The sequence below is a fragment of the Oncorhynchus tshawytscha genome, linkage group LG05, assembly GCF_018296145.1.
Source record: "Oncorhynchus tshawytscha isolate Ot180627B linkage group LG05, Otsh_v2.0, whole genome shotgun sequence".
Classification (NCBI taxonomy): Eukaryota; Metazoa; Chordata; class Actinopteri; order Salmoniformes; family Salmonidae; genus Oncorhynchus; species Oncorhynchus tshawytscha.
Window position 1 is genome coordinate 23,292,931 of NC_056433.1, and position 13,654 is coordinate 23,306,584.

Genomic DNA, 13,654 nt, shown 5'->3' on the forward strand with positions numbered 1-13,654 from the left:
CCAGAGTGAGAGAGAACGTCCTCCAGCTGTGTGCAAGGACACGCTCCTTCAATGTTAAAACTACTTTGCTGCTGTTTCAAGCATCTTGCGTGACAGGAACAGGGTCAACAGTCGATTTGAGGTTTCGACTTTGTGATAAGCGCGTGTTTTGCGTTTATACACTGAATTAAGTTTTGAACCGTCGGCGTGGCACGAATTTGAAGAAGTTGCCAAAAGTTTTCAAAAACAGAAAAATCCAGTCGGAACGACAGCGGAGTAGATAATATGATCCTTCAATGAGACCAGCTCCCTCTCCAATAAGAGGATGTAAGTTATAAATGTTTTTGTTGTTGCTCATGAAGTTATTGTCAGACGCTTTACTTTTCGATTGTCTTGGAGATAATTGGCCTGAGTGTGACCAGAGGATCAATGAATGTCACATTGTTGTCAGTTTATGTGTTTATTTACAACATTAGCGGATTGACTTTGAGTTTAGCGGATTGACTCCTACAGTTTATGAATTAATCTTCTATAGCAGTATATCAAGACATGCTAAATTATTACATGCTAAATGTATGTATGATATGACATGAGGTAAACTCGACTACTTTTGAGGTAGGCCTAGTGAAAATAGTCTACATTATAGCCGAGGAACGCTAAACTCTCTTATCTCAAATCGAACGGAGTTGAGCGTTCCTCAGCAACCTACATTACAGAGAACAGTTTTTAAAAAAGTGATTTCCCCCCTAGCTCAATTATTGAAGACACTACTGAACACTCCATTTAGTGAATTGCTTGTTATTCCATCTCTTTGGCTGCTGTGTTGGTGTGGAGTAGCATATACCACATTTTTAAGTATCATTAAGCACTTTTAAACAATATTTTGTGTCTTCATGAAGACTATGCCATGACATGTATTATCTTCTGAAGTGCAGTCAGCATGTGAGAAATTGTTATCGAAAGAGTGGTCTTATTATGTGCTTACTTACTTGTTACACAACCTAGAACACATTCATCCAAAAGTTGAATGATTACAGACTAAATTTACAGCTGCCAGTCAGTTCCACCAGGTCCTAAATGTGAAACTTCTGACTGGACAGAACATTTTAGGAGATGTGAGATGAAGTCATAGAGAATCTGTTGAAAGGAAGATGAATAGTCTGTACCTGTCCAGGTGACTGACATCAGACACACCACTAAATTGGGGGATTTAATGATAAATGAAAGATCTAATGGCCCTCATATTCTGAGACCAGCAGCTCTGTGATGACACTATACCATGATAAGGTTGAGAAAGTCAGGCCTTTACATATCATCAAGAATGTGTCTGAAGATGGTTCATGACTCCAACCATCTTAACAACTAGATAGTTCTCTACAATGATTAATCAGTCTTGATCATTTTTGTAATCCTAGTTTGAATATTGGTAATGGTGTAACAGTTTTAAACTTTAGTCCGTCCCCTCGCCGGATTCGAACCAGGGACCCTCTGCACACATATACAACTGAAACTCACGAAGCATCGTTACCCATCGCGCCACAAAAGCGAGTGACGTCACCGATTGAAACTCTATTAGTGCACACCACCGCTAACTAGCTAGCCATTTCACATCGGTTACACTGGCATATTCATTTACAACTGGCCATTTGTTAGTATGGCATCAATGGGTTTGATGGATATGCAGTACAGTCCATCCATCCTCTCTACCTGATGATTAGAAGTCTTTATGTGGTCTCCAAGGGACGCAGAGAACTGACCTCAGCTTGTTTTGCGTTCACATTAACATATTTTGAGAGAAACAACTCAACAAAGACCAAATTTCTCTAATGTCAGAAATTGCATGAATATATGAATATGAATGTATGTAATAAGTGCGCAATTTATTGATTTTGTTCGCTCAGCCCTAATGCTATAAATGATGTATAAAGATGTAATTAACTTCCTTATGCAAAACAAGTTCTACATTGGGAAATACTGTTGTCTACTACACTGTTTAGGCTACTGGCAAATTAAAAGAAGCAATTGTTAGAAATTGAAAGTTTCAATGTAATCTGTCTGTCTGCATATTTCAAGACAAGGCATATGGGTATGTAGTGCCATAGTCAATGGGCTGGAGGATTCTCAAACAAAGAATGCAGGCACTGGGGATGGGGGTGGGAGCAAGTGAGTCTGGGCAGATGAGATGCAGTCATTGTTTGTGCGCATCTGTAAGTTGTTGTTCGTGTGTGTGTGTAAGTTTGTATCCAATGTGAAAAGAAATATGAAAGTTTATTTTTTAAGGTTTCCGTCGTCTGTAGAACACACAATCATTTCCAAAACCATATTAGTCATCTATTTGAATAGTCCAAGAAACAATAGATGAATTTACAGTTATGAGGAAGTATAGCCTATCTGTGTCTTTTTTGTGTGAAATGTGAATAGAATATATATTGCTGTATTTCCATTATTTATACTGTGTGTTTAGCAAGAATAATTACTTTGAGATAAGGTTGTGAGTCATTAGGTCGTGGAGTTGCAAACATGCCAGTTCTTCACTACAGAGTGTTGTTTTCTGAATGACTATAGGATACGATTTTCCTTCCTTATCTCCATGAAGACAATGTAAGCTGGACTCGGGTATCTCTCGATGAGAGCACCTCTCTTGATCTTTGTTTCCTGACAGCCATGATGAACATGATGAGCTAAAATCCTGCTGTTGTCTGAATAAAATATGACTAGTGATCATGGCCTTTGTGTGGGTGGCCTATTCATAGCTCCATATCACTTTTCTCAGTTCTCCTTGTGCTTGCGAGGAAGTTGACGTTGAATTGCGATACTCATCACCTTGTCTAAGTTCATGAACTTGGAAGGGCACACGGTGAACAAAACAGAACTGGGATCAGACATATAGACCTCTCATTATTTAATGGATGAAGTTTGGTGAATTGAATGATATTATTAAAAAGTCTGCATGGAGGATAGGGAGAAGGTCTGGTATTCTTCCATACTCTGACACTGTCACTGTGAAGATGCTCCGAGTCATCAGGTTCACATTGTTGTCAGCAAATGACCATCCCTTGAGTACAGTGATTGTTTCTCTTCAGGAATCATTCAATGTGGGAAACCTACTACCTTCTGAAAAAATGCAAATCAGATAGACTTGGAAGCATTGAAATGTTATTTTGAACCTTCCTCCAGTACCACCTACACCTCAGGCTCAGGCAACACCTAGAGTAATTGGTATCAATTAGGCCCAGACCAGATGTGGCTATTGGCTAATGAAGGTAGTGTTTGCTGAAGTGGAAAAGCCATCCATCCAGTTCACCGCAGTGTAGTGGAAATGAACAGAGGAGGCTAAGAGGCTCTATTCTCTAAGATGGAAGAGGAGAACAGGGCCTCTTGGCAGACTCTCCATCCAGTCCATATAGTTTGGGCCCACAGCAGCACAACCATATGATTTAACTAATAGTAGCTAAGCCAGCTCTGTGAAATGACTTGGGTTTGGAGTATACTGCAATTTCCTGACTAATAGGGTTGTTTATGTGTGTGGCCTTGAGTTGATTGGGAGACCACAATTACATTTTATACAGAAATGTTAGAACAAATTACTCTTTTGATTGAGAAGCAGATTCAGATGGGGGTCATGATCACGTATGAACTCAGAGGGAAATTACACCTAGAAACCAATGACAAGAAGTTGATGAGGTTGATTTTGTAGTATCTGTAATTACCCCACATAGATGCATCTGGACTGCAGAGACCCAGCTATAGAAATGTGTTGATATGAGTGGATTGACTCTGGCTGCTATTTTTGTCTTCTCTATTCCCATCACATTGAATTTGTAATTCCGTATTCTTGCTGTAAACCTGCTTTTATATTTGTACTGTTTGATTGTCTTGTAAGTGATTTATCCAATTCACTTGCGTACAGGTTAGATAAGATTACAGGGATCTTATCCTGACTGACTTCCATGTATCTATGCTGAACTCCTCCCAGACAGAATTGTATATCAGACAATGTGGATTTTTCATATCGTAGACAAGGCTTTTATCCAAGCCTAGTCATGTCATTAATCAAATTATATTCCTGGAATGTAAAGTCTACAGGCGATGGGGTTGTATATATTTTCCCAGTGATCAAAATGACCACATTGGCTATTATGGAGGCATGACTAATCGTGGTAATTGGTATATTTTCCTTCATTATAATTTACATTTTTATGTTAGATTCAAACAAGGAGCATCTCTTACGTTATTGTATGAACCACACTGATGTCGTCTGTCGGATACTCGCCACTGGTGCCCTCTAACTCTGGAAGTCATTACAACTGACATGAAAGAATGATTTATCATTATATAACAAAACTGCATTTGCTTCGCTGTGGTCCCTCTTTGTGCTGAAAATATGTTTCCATACCACAAATACATCATTCAAACTTTTAAAGTGGACCCAAATTGCAGACACATCAGTATGAATAAATGTACTGTATTTGTGTGCTTGTGTGTACTGCATGTGTAAGACTGCACTATCAGACGATGCCTAGTATGTCTCCATCTTAACTGTGATTGACAGGGAGTCTTACGTCTGTGGAGGATGGTGGCGATGGAAGTTCCGTAACGTCCTGCCAGTTGCCCTGCTGTGGATGTCCCTGCAAAGACAAGGTACACAGTCTGATTTAACTATTGGCATTGATTGTGTTTTCTTATGTTTAGAACAGTATGAATCGTGAAATAAAAAAGACAAATGGATATTAATTGATCATTTCATTGTTGTACTGTATGCCATTGCTTTCTATTCAACATTGCCCTTCTTTCGTACTTTCATTCGTGTCTTTTTTTCTGTTTCGTTGATTGTGCTTGTTGCAACCTCTGCTTTCTCATGTCTGTGTTTCAGTTAACACTAGCACTTATTGATTTACATATGCACATTCAGAATGATTGAACACCTGAAAGCGATTTGTTGTCCTTAAGTACAATAGTTTGATATCAAAGTAGACCTACTTGATCAGTCTTTGGCAAGTGGAACTACTGGTCAGAAATATTGGTGTTACCTTTTTATAATATGTGATTTTGTGATACCTGATGGTAGATATAATGAAGAACAAGACCATCTTGATATCTGCACAAGTGATGGCTTTACAGTCCATCAGAAATATATGTAGCAGTCAGTACCAGTGATGGATAAATGCATTCAGTGTGCAGAACTGGATAGAATCACTTAAACAGCGATGACCATCCATTTTCTATTTACCACTACCAGGTAATCACGAGAGGGGATTTCAAATGTGTTTCCTTACACCAACAGACTCTGAAAAAGGGTGAATGTTTCCCAAATTGCATCAACCAAATCATTTCTTACTGACTTTGCTTTAGTGAGTGCATTTCCATTTTTCGCCGTGTGCCATTTTTGACGTCAAAAAGACAAACACATTAAACAAGCACACGGAACCAGAAAACGTTCCATTTTTATAATGTCGCCCAAGGGTGCCATAGGATGTTCTGCTAAGAGAGTTTTTAGGCTCAGCATGTGTTGTATGTACTGGGCTAATGTGTTTACCACAGGGACTAGCCCTCTTGAAGCCAGGAAAAGGCCTCCACTCTGGTCCAGTTCATTCTTCATAAAGCTCACACCATTTCTCTCACCTAGGAGTTATAACATTGCACGTTTTGTGCATGTTCTATGCTTAACTTCATGTTGTGGTAAGCCTGACTGACTGACTGTTCTATTTTACACTGTTATGTAACTGATGTATGTTATGTTAGTTTATTTAGAAAGCATAGTCTTTTTTCAGTTTGTGACATGCCGTAGCTGGCTGTGTTGGTCGGTATTGGCAGGCAGACCTGAAGCAGAAACATTTATAGTTCTGGCTGGTGTTCAGATAAGGCTTGGATCATAGGAGATTCCGTGTTGGGAAACAGGGCATTTTTTAAGTGTATTTAGTGCCAGAGAGAGAATCAACAGAGTAATCTCACACTCTCATAAAAATGATTCTCATAAAATGCTGCCTCATTTTGACAATTAACAATAGAGCTTCTTATCACAAGAAAGAGGGCAGGTATGATTTATGAATCACTGAGTAGAAGATCGAGATTGCAGGAGTGTCAATACAGGACATTAGAAGGGGAATCCTCTTGACTCAGACATGTCAACATTTTCTGATTAAGTCCACTTGGGTATGTGGCACCACAGAGCAGAGAACTCACATTTCTGTTGTGTTTTTATTGTGATAGGACGCTTCTTCCAAACACAAATGAACAGAACGTCAATCTTGCCCCCCCCCATCAATTTTCATTCCACAAAAATATAATATAGGGGCAAGATTGACATTCTGTTCATTTGTGGTTGGAAGAAGTGTCCTATCACAATAAAAACACAACAGAAATGGGAGTTTTCTGCTCTGTGGTGCCACAGATTCCCCTTCTAATGCCCTGTATTGACACTCCTGCAATCTCAATCTTCTACTCAGTAATTCTGATTATGATCTAGTGTTACGCAGGGAGCAGCTTTGACACTGTCATAACATGTGTAGTTGGGTTCCTAGTGATGAGCCATGGTCTCAGCAGACCTTTTGGAAATAAATAAAAATACCTTGGCAGAGGTGTTCCGTCCTCCGCCATGTTCCAGCAGCATAACTAGGGCTGCTATGGTGACTGTATTACCACCACACTGGCGGTCCCGAGTCATGATGGCAGTCAAATTCGGCGTGACCATTTAGCCACAGTAATTAGGCTTCTCCAAGCTCTGATGCGGCTGATGGTCATTAGTACCCTACCAAACTTGCTAATTGCCTGGTACTCAGCACTCTATTGTCTCTCTACTCACTCTGACATCAATGCAAATGTAATCGAAAATCGAATCAAACACTTCATGAGAGCCAATGAGCTCATGTTGCGCAACATTTCTATAGGCTATGCAATTGCGTGAGAAAACAGAGTGATGGCCTCTATTAAAAAGAGGAGGATCCCATCAGCTTTCAATAGGCTAGGCCTACTATATTTATTTATCAACTTTCCTAATGTTAAACACATTGCTTTGCTTTGCAACAGGACTATAGCCTACCTGGCTGGCATGAAAATGAACCACAGAAAAAGCGTCTTTGTAAAGACAAGATTAAATCAAGGATAGTCTGATGGGGGACAATATTAGCCTATCGCTTGTGAATTATATATTATCACTTGTGAATGATGCCCAGTGTAAGGCAAGAACCAGCGCATGCCTTTTTTTGGGTCACTTTTTCAAATCACATTCGCACATCTCATGTAGCCTAGCCCACAGGCCTATATATTTTGATAAGGTTTGTATCACAACTAAAGTGGCCAAATAACTTCTTAAAATTAAGCACATTAATTAGCTTTACAAAGGGTGTAGAGCCTAACTGGCATACATACGAAGCGAGTGAGTTTCAAGTTTGGGGAAGATCATTTTCACCATAAAAATGCATTTGTGGTCACATTTGAGAATTGTGTTTTCCTGCTAATGGAACATTCGCTCCTATAGCCTACTGCCGTGTGCGCATTGCTGCGCTTATGTGAAGAAATAGCCAAATAGTTTATCAACATTTTAAGCAAAGAGTTCTGTTGTATCAGGCTCATTGCTCAAAACAGGGTTTTTTATGCTAATGGTTGTATTTATTTGGGATCTATCGCGTCCCACAACTGTCCCAGACTATGATTGGAATATTTATTTCTCACACAGAATAGAATAGGTCAACTTTTGTACTATGGGGGATAGTAGATTGACAGAGGCTAGTGCTTTTGCTGTTAGTAAGGCCTACTCATCTTGTTGGCTGACGGAAAGTAAATGTGGACAGTTATTCCAATATCTTCAATATTCGCCTCAGACTTGGATAAGGATGCATGCAATTGCATCCCAGATGTGTCTGTCTTCACTTAGCCTGTGAAAAAGACCCGATAATTTCATGGAGAGCCATGTGAGTGAGAGGTGCTTCAGCAAGCAGCTAGGAGAAGGTAATTCTAATTGTTATATTCAGCCCAAGGGCACAACGGCCACTGGCCACAAAAGGCATGGATTTTTTATGGGGCTTTACGGCAACACAAAGGGGATGCAGCCAGGAAATTGGAGGCATTATCAATTACTTGTCAAATTGTGAATGAGAAACTGATGAAGTGTGTACAGTCTGTGCAAAAAAAACAAAGCAGAGCTCATGCCATTCATACAGCTGTTTTCAAATCATCATTAGAGTCACATCGTGCAGCCTTAGAATGTATTAAAAATCTAAATATACAGCCCAACGTTTGTAGAACAACAAAAGTTACATATCTCTAAATGAAGCATCTAGGAGGATCTGTGTCTTTGTAAACCGCTCAACACAGAATAGCCACATGTGCACACTCCCTCAGATCGTTTGGAGAAAATATCCTTTCCATTTTATTCAGCTATGTTCAATTGTATTATTCATACTATAAAATAATGCCACCTCATTCTAAGCGAGTCTTGTCTGCTAAATGAACTAGTGCAGCCCACAGCCATATGGCATAGTTAGATCAGGGCCTAACATAAGGAAAACTCAGACTATGCTAATCTGATCTGAAATAGACTACATTTTCTTCACATTATGTTTCTTTAAAACTGTTTCAAATAAATCATGGATTTATTGTGATGGTGTAGGCTATATTATATGGATTTATTAGACTTTTTAAAATGTAGATGTTCTTACGGTCTGCATCAGTGGCTTGTAGGCTATGCGTGGAAGCCAGGAGATGCTAAATGTGTTTATGTTAAGACCAGCAGTTATTTGCTTGACAATCACCAGCTGACAACATTTTGACTGCCATAGCCCTAAGCAAAACTCCTGTCTGTTAAAAGATAGGGTCATATGCGATTAAACTGCATGGGTCATCACAAGCCCGCCCCTCCCTTGCCTTCCCTCCTCTCCCCTCTTGAGGTATAAGCACTTAATTAGCCCTCTCATTAAAACAGGGGTGGGGCAGATACCAGCTGAGATACAGCTAGCTGGTGAGCTGCCAAGAGACCAGGAGAGTAATCTGGAGGATTACACCTTCTCAGAGATCCTCTATCTGAAATAATCTGTTTTTAGGCGGTGGGGGTATCAGTTATTGTTTAAACCCCTTTCTTCCCCTGTTTTGTATCTGGCATTCCATCCCCTGGCACCATTCCACTGCTGCCCGCCCTGCCGCCTCTCAAAGGAGTTATCTGAACAAACCCTGTTTTTAAGGCACTCTCTTCCCTGGCACACTTCACATTTTCAGTCATGCTACAGTAACAACAACGTGCGAATTTCTTTACAAGTCGGCGTCTTGAGGTTTATACAGCAACAATGGGGTTTTGTGTTCTTACGTTAATGTGTCCTTCAAAACGTTTAATCACAGAAATGTATAGTTTTCCCTCTCTTTGACAGTTAAATGTATACACATGTTGCTCTTTTTCAACACTGTACTGTACACAATCACTTTTTGTAACCCACAATTATTGAACACTTCGCCAGTCAGATGGAAAAGTCTTTGAACATTTTTAAACAAAATATGTATTTTTATTTAACATCAAATAACTTCCCAGGAGTTGCTGAAGCCAGTTATTCAACATGTACTCTCACATGTAATTGTCAGAAATCAGTTGCAGTGATTATATGTATTAACTTAAAATGAGATACTCCGATGTGGGTCTAAGTGTGTGTGCGTGCGTGCGTGCGGCCGTACCAATGATGTATAAGTGAGCTCCAAATGTATTGTGACAGTGAAAGAACATGATTATGGATAATCCCCCCCTTATTGTAATGGTGAGAGGTTAGCATGTCTTAGGGGTATGATTATCAACATTATTATTCATTCAGGACTATCTGTAAAAATGGTAGCATCCACATTAGCTCCCGAGTGGTGCAGTGGTCTAAGGCACTGCATCTCAGTGCAAGAGGTGCCACTAAATTCCAGGCTGGGCAGAGACGCAAGAGATTAAACTTCAACAAATTCGCCCCATTAGTTTTCACGATATAGATCATCGTTTTTTCTGTGATTGAATCAACATTATATCCGCCCCTTTTCAATGCAACAAACTAAAAATAAATCAAGCTTTGTAAGATTGAGTCTGTGATTTTGTTGTCACCCAGTAAAAACCTATTTGAGATAAAGTTTTAAAGTATTTGGTTTTAAATGTAGTTAAGTATCAAAAGTAAATGTAATTTCTAAAATATACTTAAGTATCAAAAGTACAAGTAAAAGTATAAGTAGTTTCTAATTTCTTATATTAAGCAAACCAAGACAACACCATTTTCTTGTTTTTTATTTTATTTACGGATAGCCAGGGGCATGCTCCAACAAATCAGAGGCAGTAGGGATGACCAGGGATGTTCTCTTGATAAGTGTGTGAATTCAACCATTTTCCTTTCCTGCTAAGCAGTCAAAATGTAATGACCACTTTTGGGTATCAGGGAAAAAGTACACTATTTTCTTTAGGAATGTAGTGAAGTAAAAGTTGTCAAAAATATAAATAGTAAAGTACAGATACTCAAAAAAACAACTTAAGTAGTACTTTCAAGTATTTTTACTTAAGTACTTCACACCACTGATTCTCTGTTTGGTAATAATAATTAATTGTATTTTGCAAAGTGGTTTCTTGCATCATACAACACAATACAATGCAATTTACAGACACCTATTTGGCCCATGGTATTACAGACCACATAAAAAATCATGAATTAATGTCTAGCCCTTTATCATGTAAAAACTTTTTTTAAAGTCTCATTCAATGTAGGCCTTCATTGAACACGACATATAGGCTAATGTAGGCTATATCTTAAAAATCAAAAACTATTTCCATGTGAAAATGTTGGGATTTGCGCCATTGGTTTTGTTCGTAGGCCTACATTATGCTATAGCCACAATAGCCGCTGGCTGCTGTCTAAAACTGTAAGGGTACAGCCTCAGTGTTAACTGTAAACGCGTGCTGGAAGTTGCACAAAATTCTCACAACGTTCAAATTTCCACTCACAAGACCTAAAATTTGCTCAGTGCCCCAAAAAAGTTGAGGGAACATTGGTCACAAGCTTGATGTAATCATTACGTGCTAGGAATGTGGTACCAAATTCTAAACTTTTAACTCTTTCAATATCATATAAATTAATTTGTCCCAATACTTTTGGTCCACTAAAATGGAGGGACTATGTACAAAAAGTGCTGTAATTTCTAAATGGTTCACCTGATATGCATGAAAATACCCCCAAATTAAAGCTATCTGGAGTACAGAGACAGTGCTGGAGTACAGAGCCAAAACAACAAAAGATGTGTCTGTCCAAATGCTTTTGGAGCTCACCGTAAGTATATAAAGTGTGTGTGTGTGTGTCCGTCCTCTCTGGGCCATGTGAGTGCAGGGTGGTTCAGTACACAGGGGGCTGGTCAGGCCCATGGCAGCGGTCAGGGCTTAGTGGGTCTCAGAGGGATGTGAACAGGGACATACAAACTGAGTAAACATCATTTGGCATGTTGTTTTTCCTTTTGCGCACCACACACACCACACCAGTGGCTGACAGCATCACACACACACACACACACACACACACACACACACACACAAAACTGCAGGGTATTCCAGTAGCATGATTCCGTCCAATAGTGATTTCACTCTCCTTTGCAAAACAGACCCAGTCCAGTTGTCAAACGTTGATCCCATTACTTGTTTATTTAAATCCTGACCATGAAGGGAGTTTGTTCCTGCTGTTGTTTTTTCTCTGGACCCTGCCAAATATTATATGAAATTGCCACCATTTTGTTGGGAGGGATTCTAGTTGACTCCGCTAAATGGTAACCACAGCAGCACAACCACAGTTCTGTTGGTATGCAAATGCTGAGGCATCACCCTTGTTGTTGTCTAATGTATCTCAATGTTGTGGAAGTGAAACGGCGATGGACTGACTGTCTGGACATCCAGTCGCACTTTCCAACGTCTGTTCACATTTTCATTACCATGATTTAATAACATGGAGTGTCTGTTTTGCATTAGCTCTGTTAATTCCTTATAATTCATGTTCAGGGTCTATTCTCATAACATGGAAAAAGGGGGGAAAACATGTTCAAAGCAGAGTGGATCGAGGTAAAGTATTTTATGTAAAACCACTGTATTAGAATTCCTTACTGGTCACAGAGTCAGGAAAGATTCAGACTTTCCAATGTGCTAAGTAGTACATTTAGGAACAAAGGGTAATAAAACAAATGACCTTTATTCTCTGCAGTAGTGCAAAATCCGTCCAAAATCAGTATTTTCATTTTTACACACATTGCTTTTCTAATTCAGTCGTATTTTAATCTTATACAAGTGCCAGCATGACATGCTGAAATAAATCGAACTAATACTGCACGTCCAAATATATTATTACAGTGGGATGATTCTCATTGGCCGGGCTCCTATTGCATAGAAATGTATGGATACAAACTGTTTTTTAAAGTATTTAGACACTGACAAGTCCAACTGCTTTGTCCAATTGGAACCACAGCGAATGCCAACGCCTACATTCTGAGAGTACATTTGCTAGGATACATCATTGATAATTGTTGGATTAAATGCTTGTGGGAGGTAAGACAGACATTTACATTTGTTTGGTTTACCAAAGAGATTATGGAATTTCATAGGGTTTAGAAATTAGAATGGAGAACTAATACTTGTCATGACAATGGTGTTCCCTAAACAATTACCTGCAGACACGGAGCACACTTTTGTTATAGCAAGTAATAAAAAAAATACAGCTCTGCCACCAATGATGCTTAAAAACTCTGTTGTTTCTCCTTCGATCAATCTGGAAACCGGACCACAGCTCCTGAGCTCACAAGTGCGCACCATTGTAACCTTAATTCCCTTTTGACATGTCTCCTATCAATTGTTATCATGGTCATCATTTGCGGTGGTGTTACTTCCTCACCAGTGTTTGCTCAGAGCCTCTCACCGTTCCTTTTGTCTCTGTTTTTCTCATTGTAAAACCATACACATGTAGGATCTTAATTTGATCACCCTGTGGCAGGATAACTTTTCTGCAACGCAGGACATTTTAAAACGTGTAGTGTATTTGAGATTTTAAAAGGCTTCTAAAGTTTGTAATTTCCATTTAGAAATTTCAAACTTGATTTTCACTTACGAAAAATGTATCAACCGTTACAAAAATGTCCATTTAATTATAATCCACATAATAATTCAAATTTCCTCTTGTTGCAGGATTATTTTCCTGCTGTAGGAGACTGGCTCAGATTAAGATTCGACATCTGTATCGCATCACAACACCCAACGTCCTCCCTCGTATTTCTCTCTGTTTGCACATAGATGGTAAATCACTAGTGATTCTGACTGGTTAAAAGAAGATACCCAGTCTCTTTATTACACCACGTACCTTATATTTGACCACTTGTTGACCTGGGGTGTAGAAATGTTCTCTGTGTCTTTTATGGGACTGGACTATGGCCCTGATAAATCCTAGAGGCAAATGAGAGGGGCTGTCGCTCACTCTGCGTTTCATCCTCCACTTAGACACTCCAAATGAAACCAGCGCACAGCACCAGTATGCCACAGTCAATTATGTCTAGGCCATTAATTGGACTGTTTGGTAATCCCTTACATCAATAAGAGTTTAATAGCTTTAACTATAATTATATCAATCTATGTTTATTTTGAATAGAAGTGTGGCTGTTACTATTTGATGGATTTTAAAAAAGACAAGTGGATAATGTGTGCAGTTAG

General features: G+C 39.2%; 1 protein-coding gene across 14 annotated transcripts in view; it reads left to right on the plus strand.

The window, feature by feature from the left end:
• LOC112250186 (adhesion G-protein coupled receptor G6) overlaps positions 1 to 13,654 on the plus strand; it is a 54,381-nt gene continuing 40,727 nt past the window's right edge. For all 14 annotated transcript variants that reach the window (XM_024420111.2, XM_042321687.1, XM_042321690.1 and 11 more), the window contains exons 1-2: positions 1 to 306; positions 4,532 to 4,620. In XM_024420111.2, the coding sequence (XP_024275879.2) occupies positions 305 to 306; positions 4,532 to 4,620 (91 nt within the window). In that variant the 5' untranslated portion in view covers positions 1 to 304. The remainder of the gene's footprint in view (positions 307 to 4,531; positions 4,621 to 13,654) is intronic.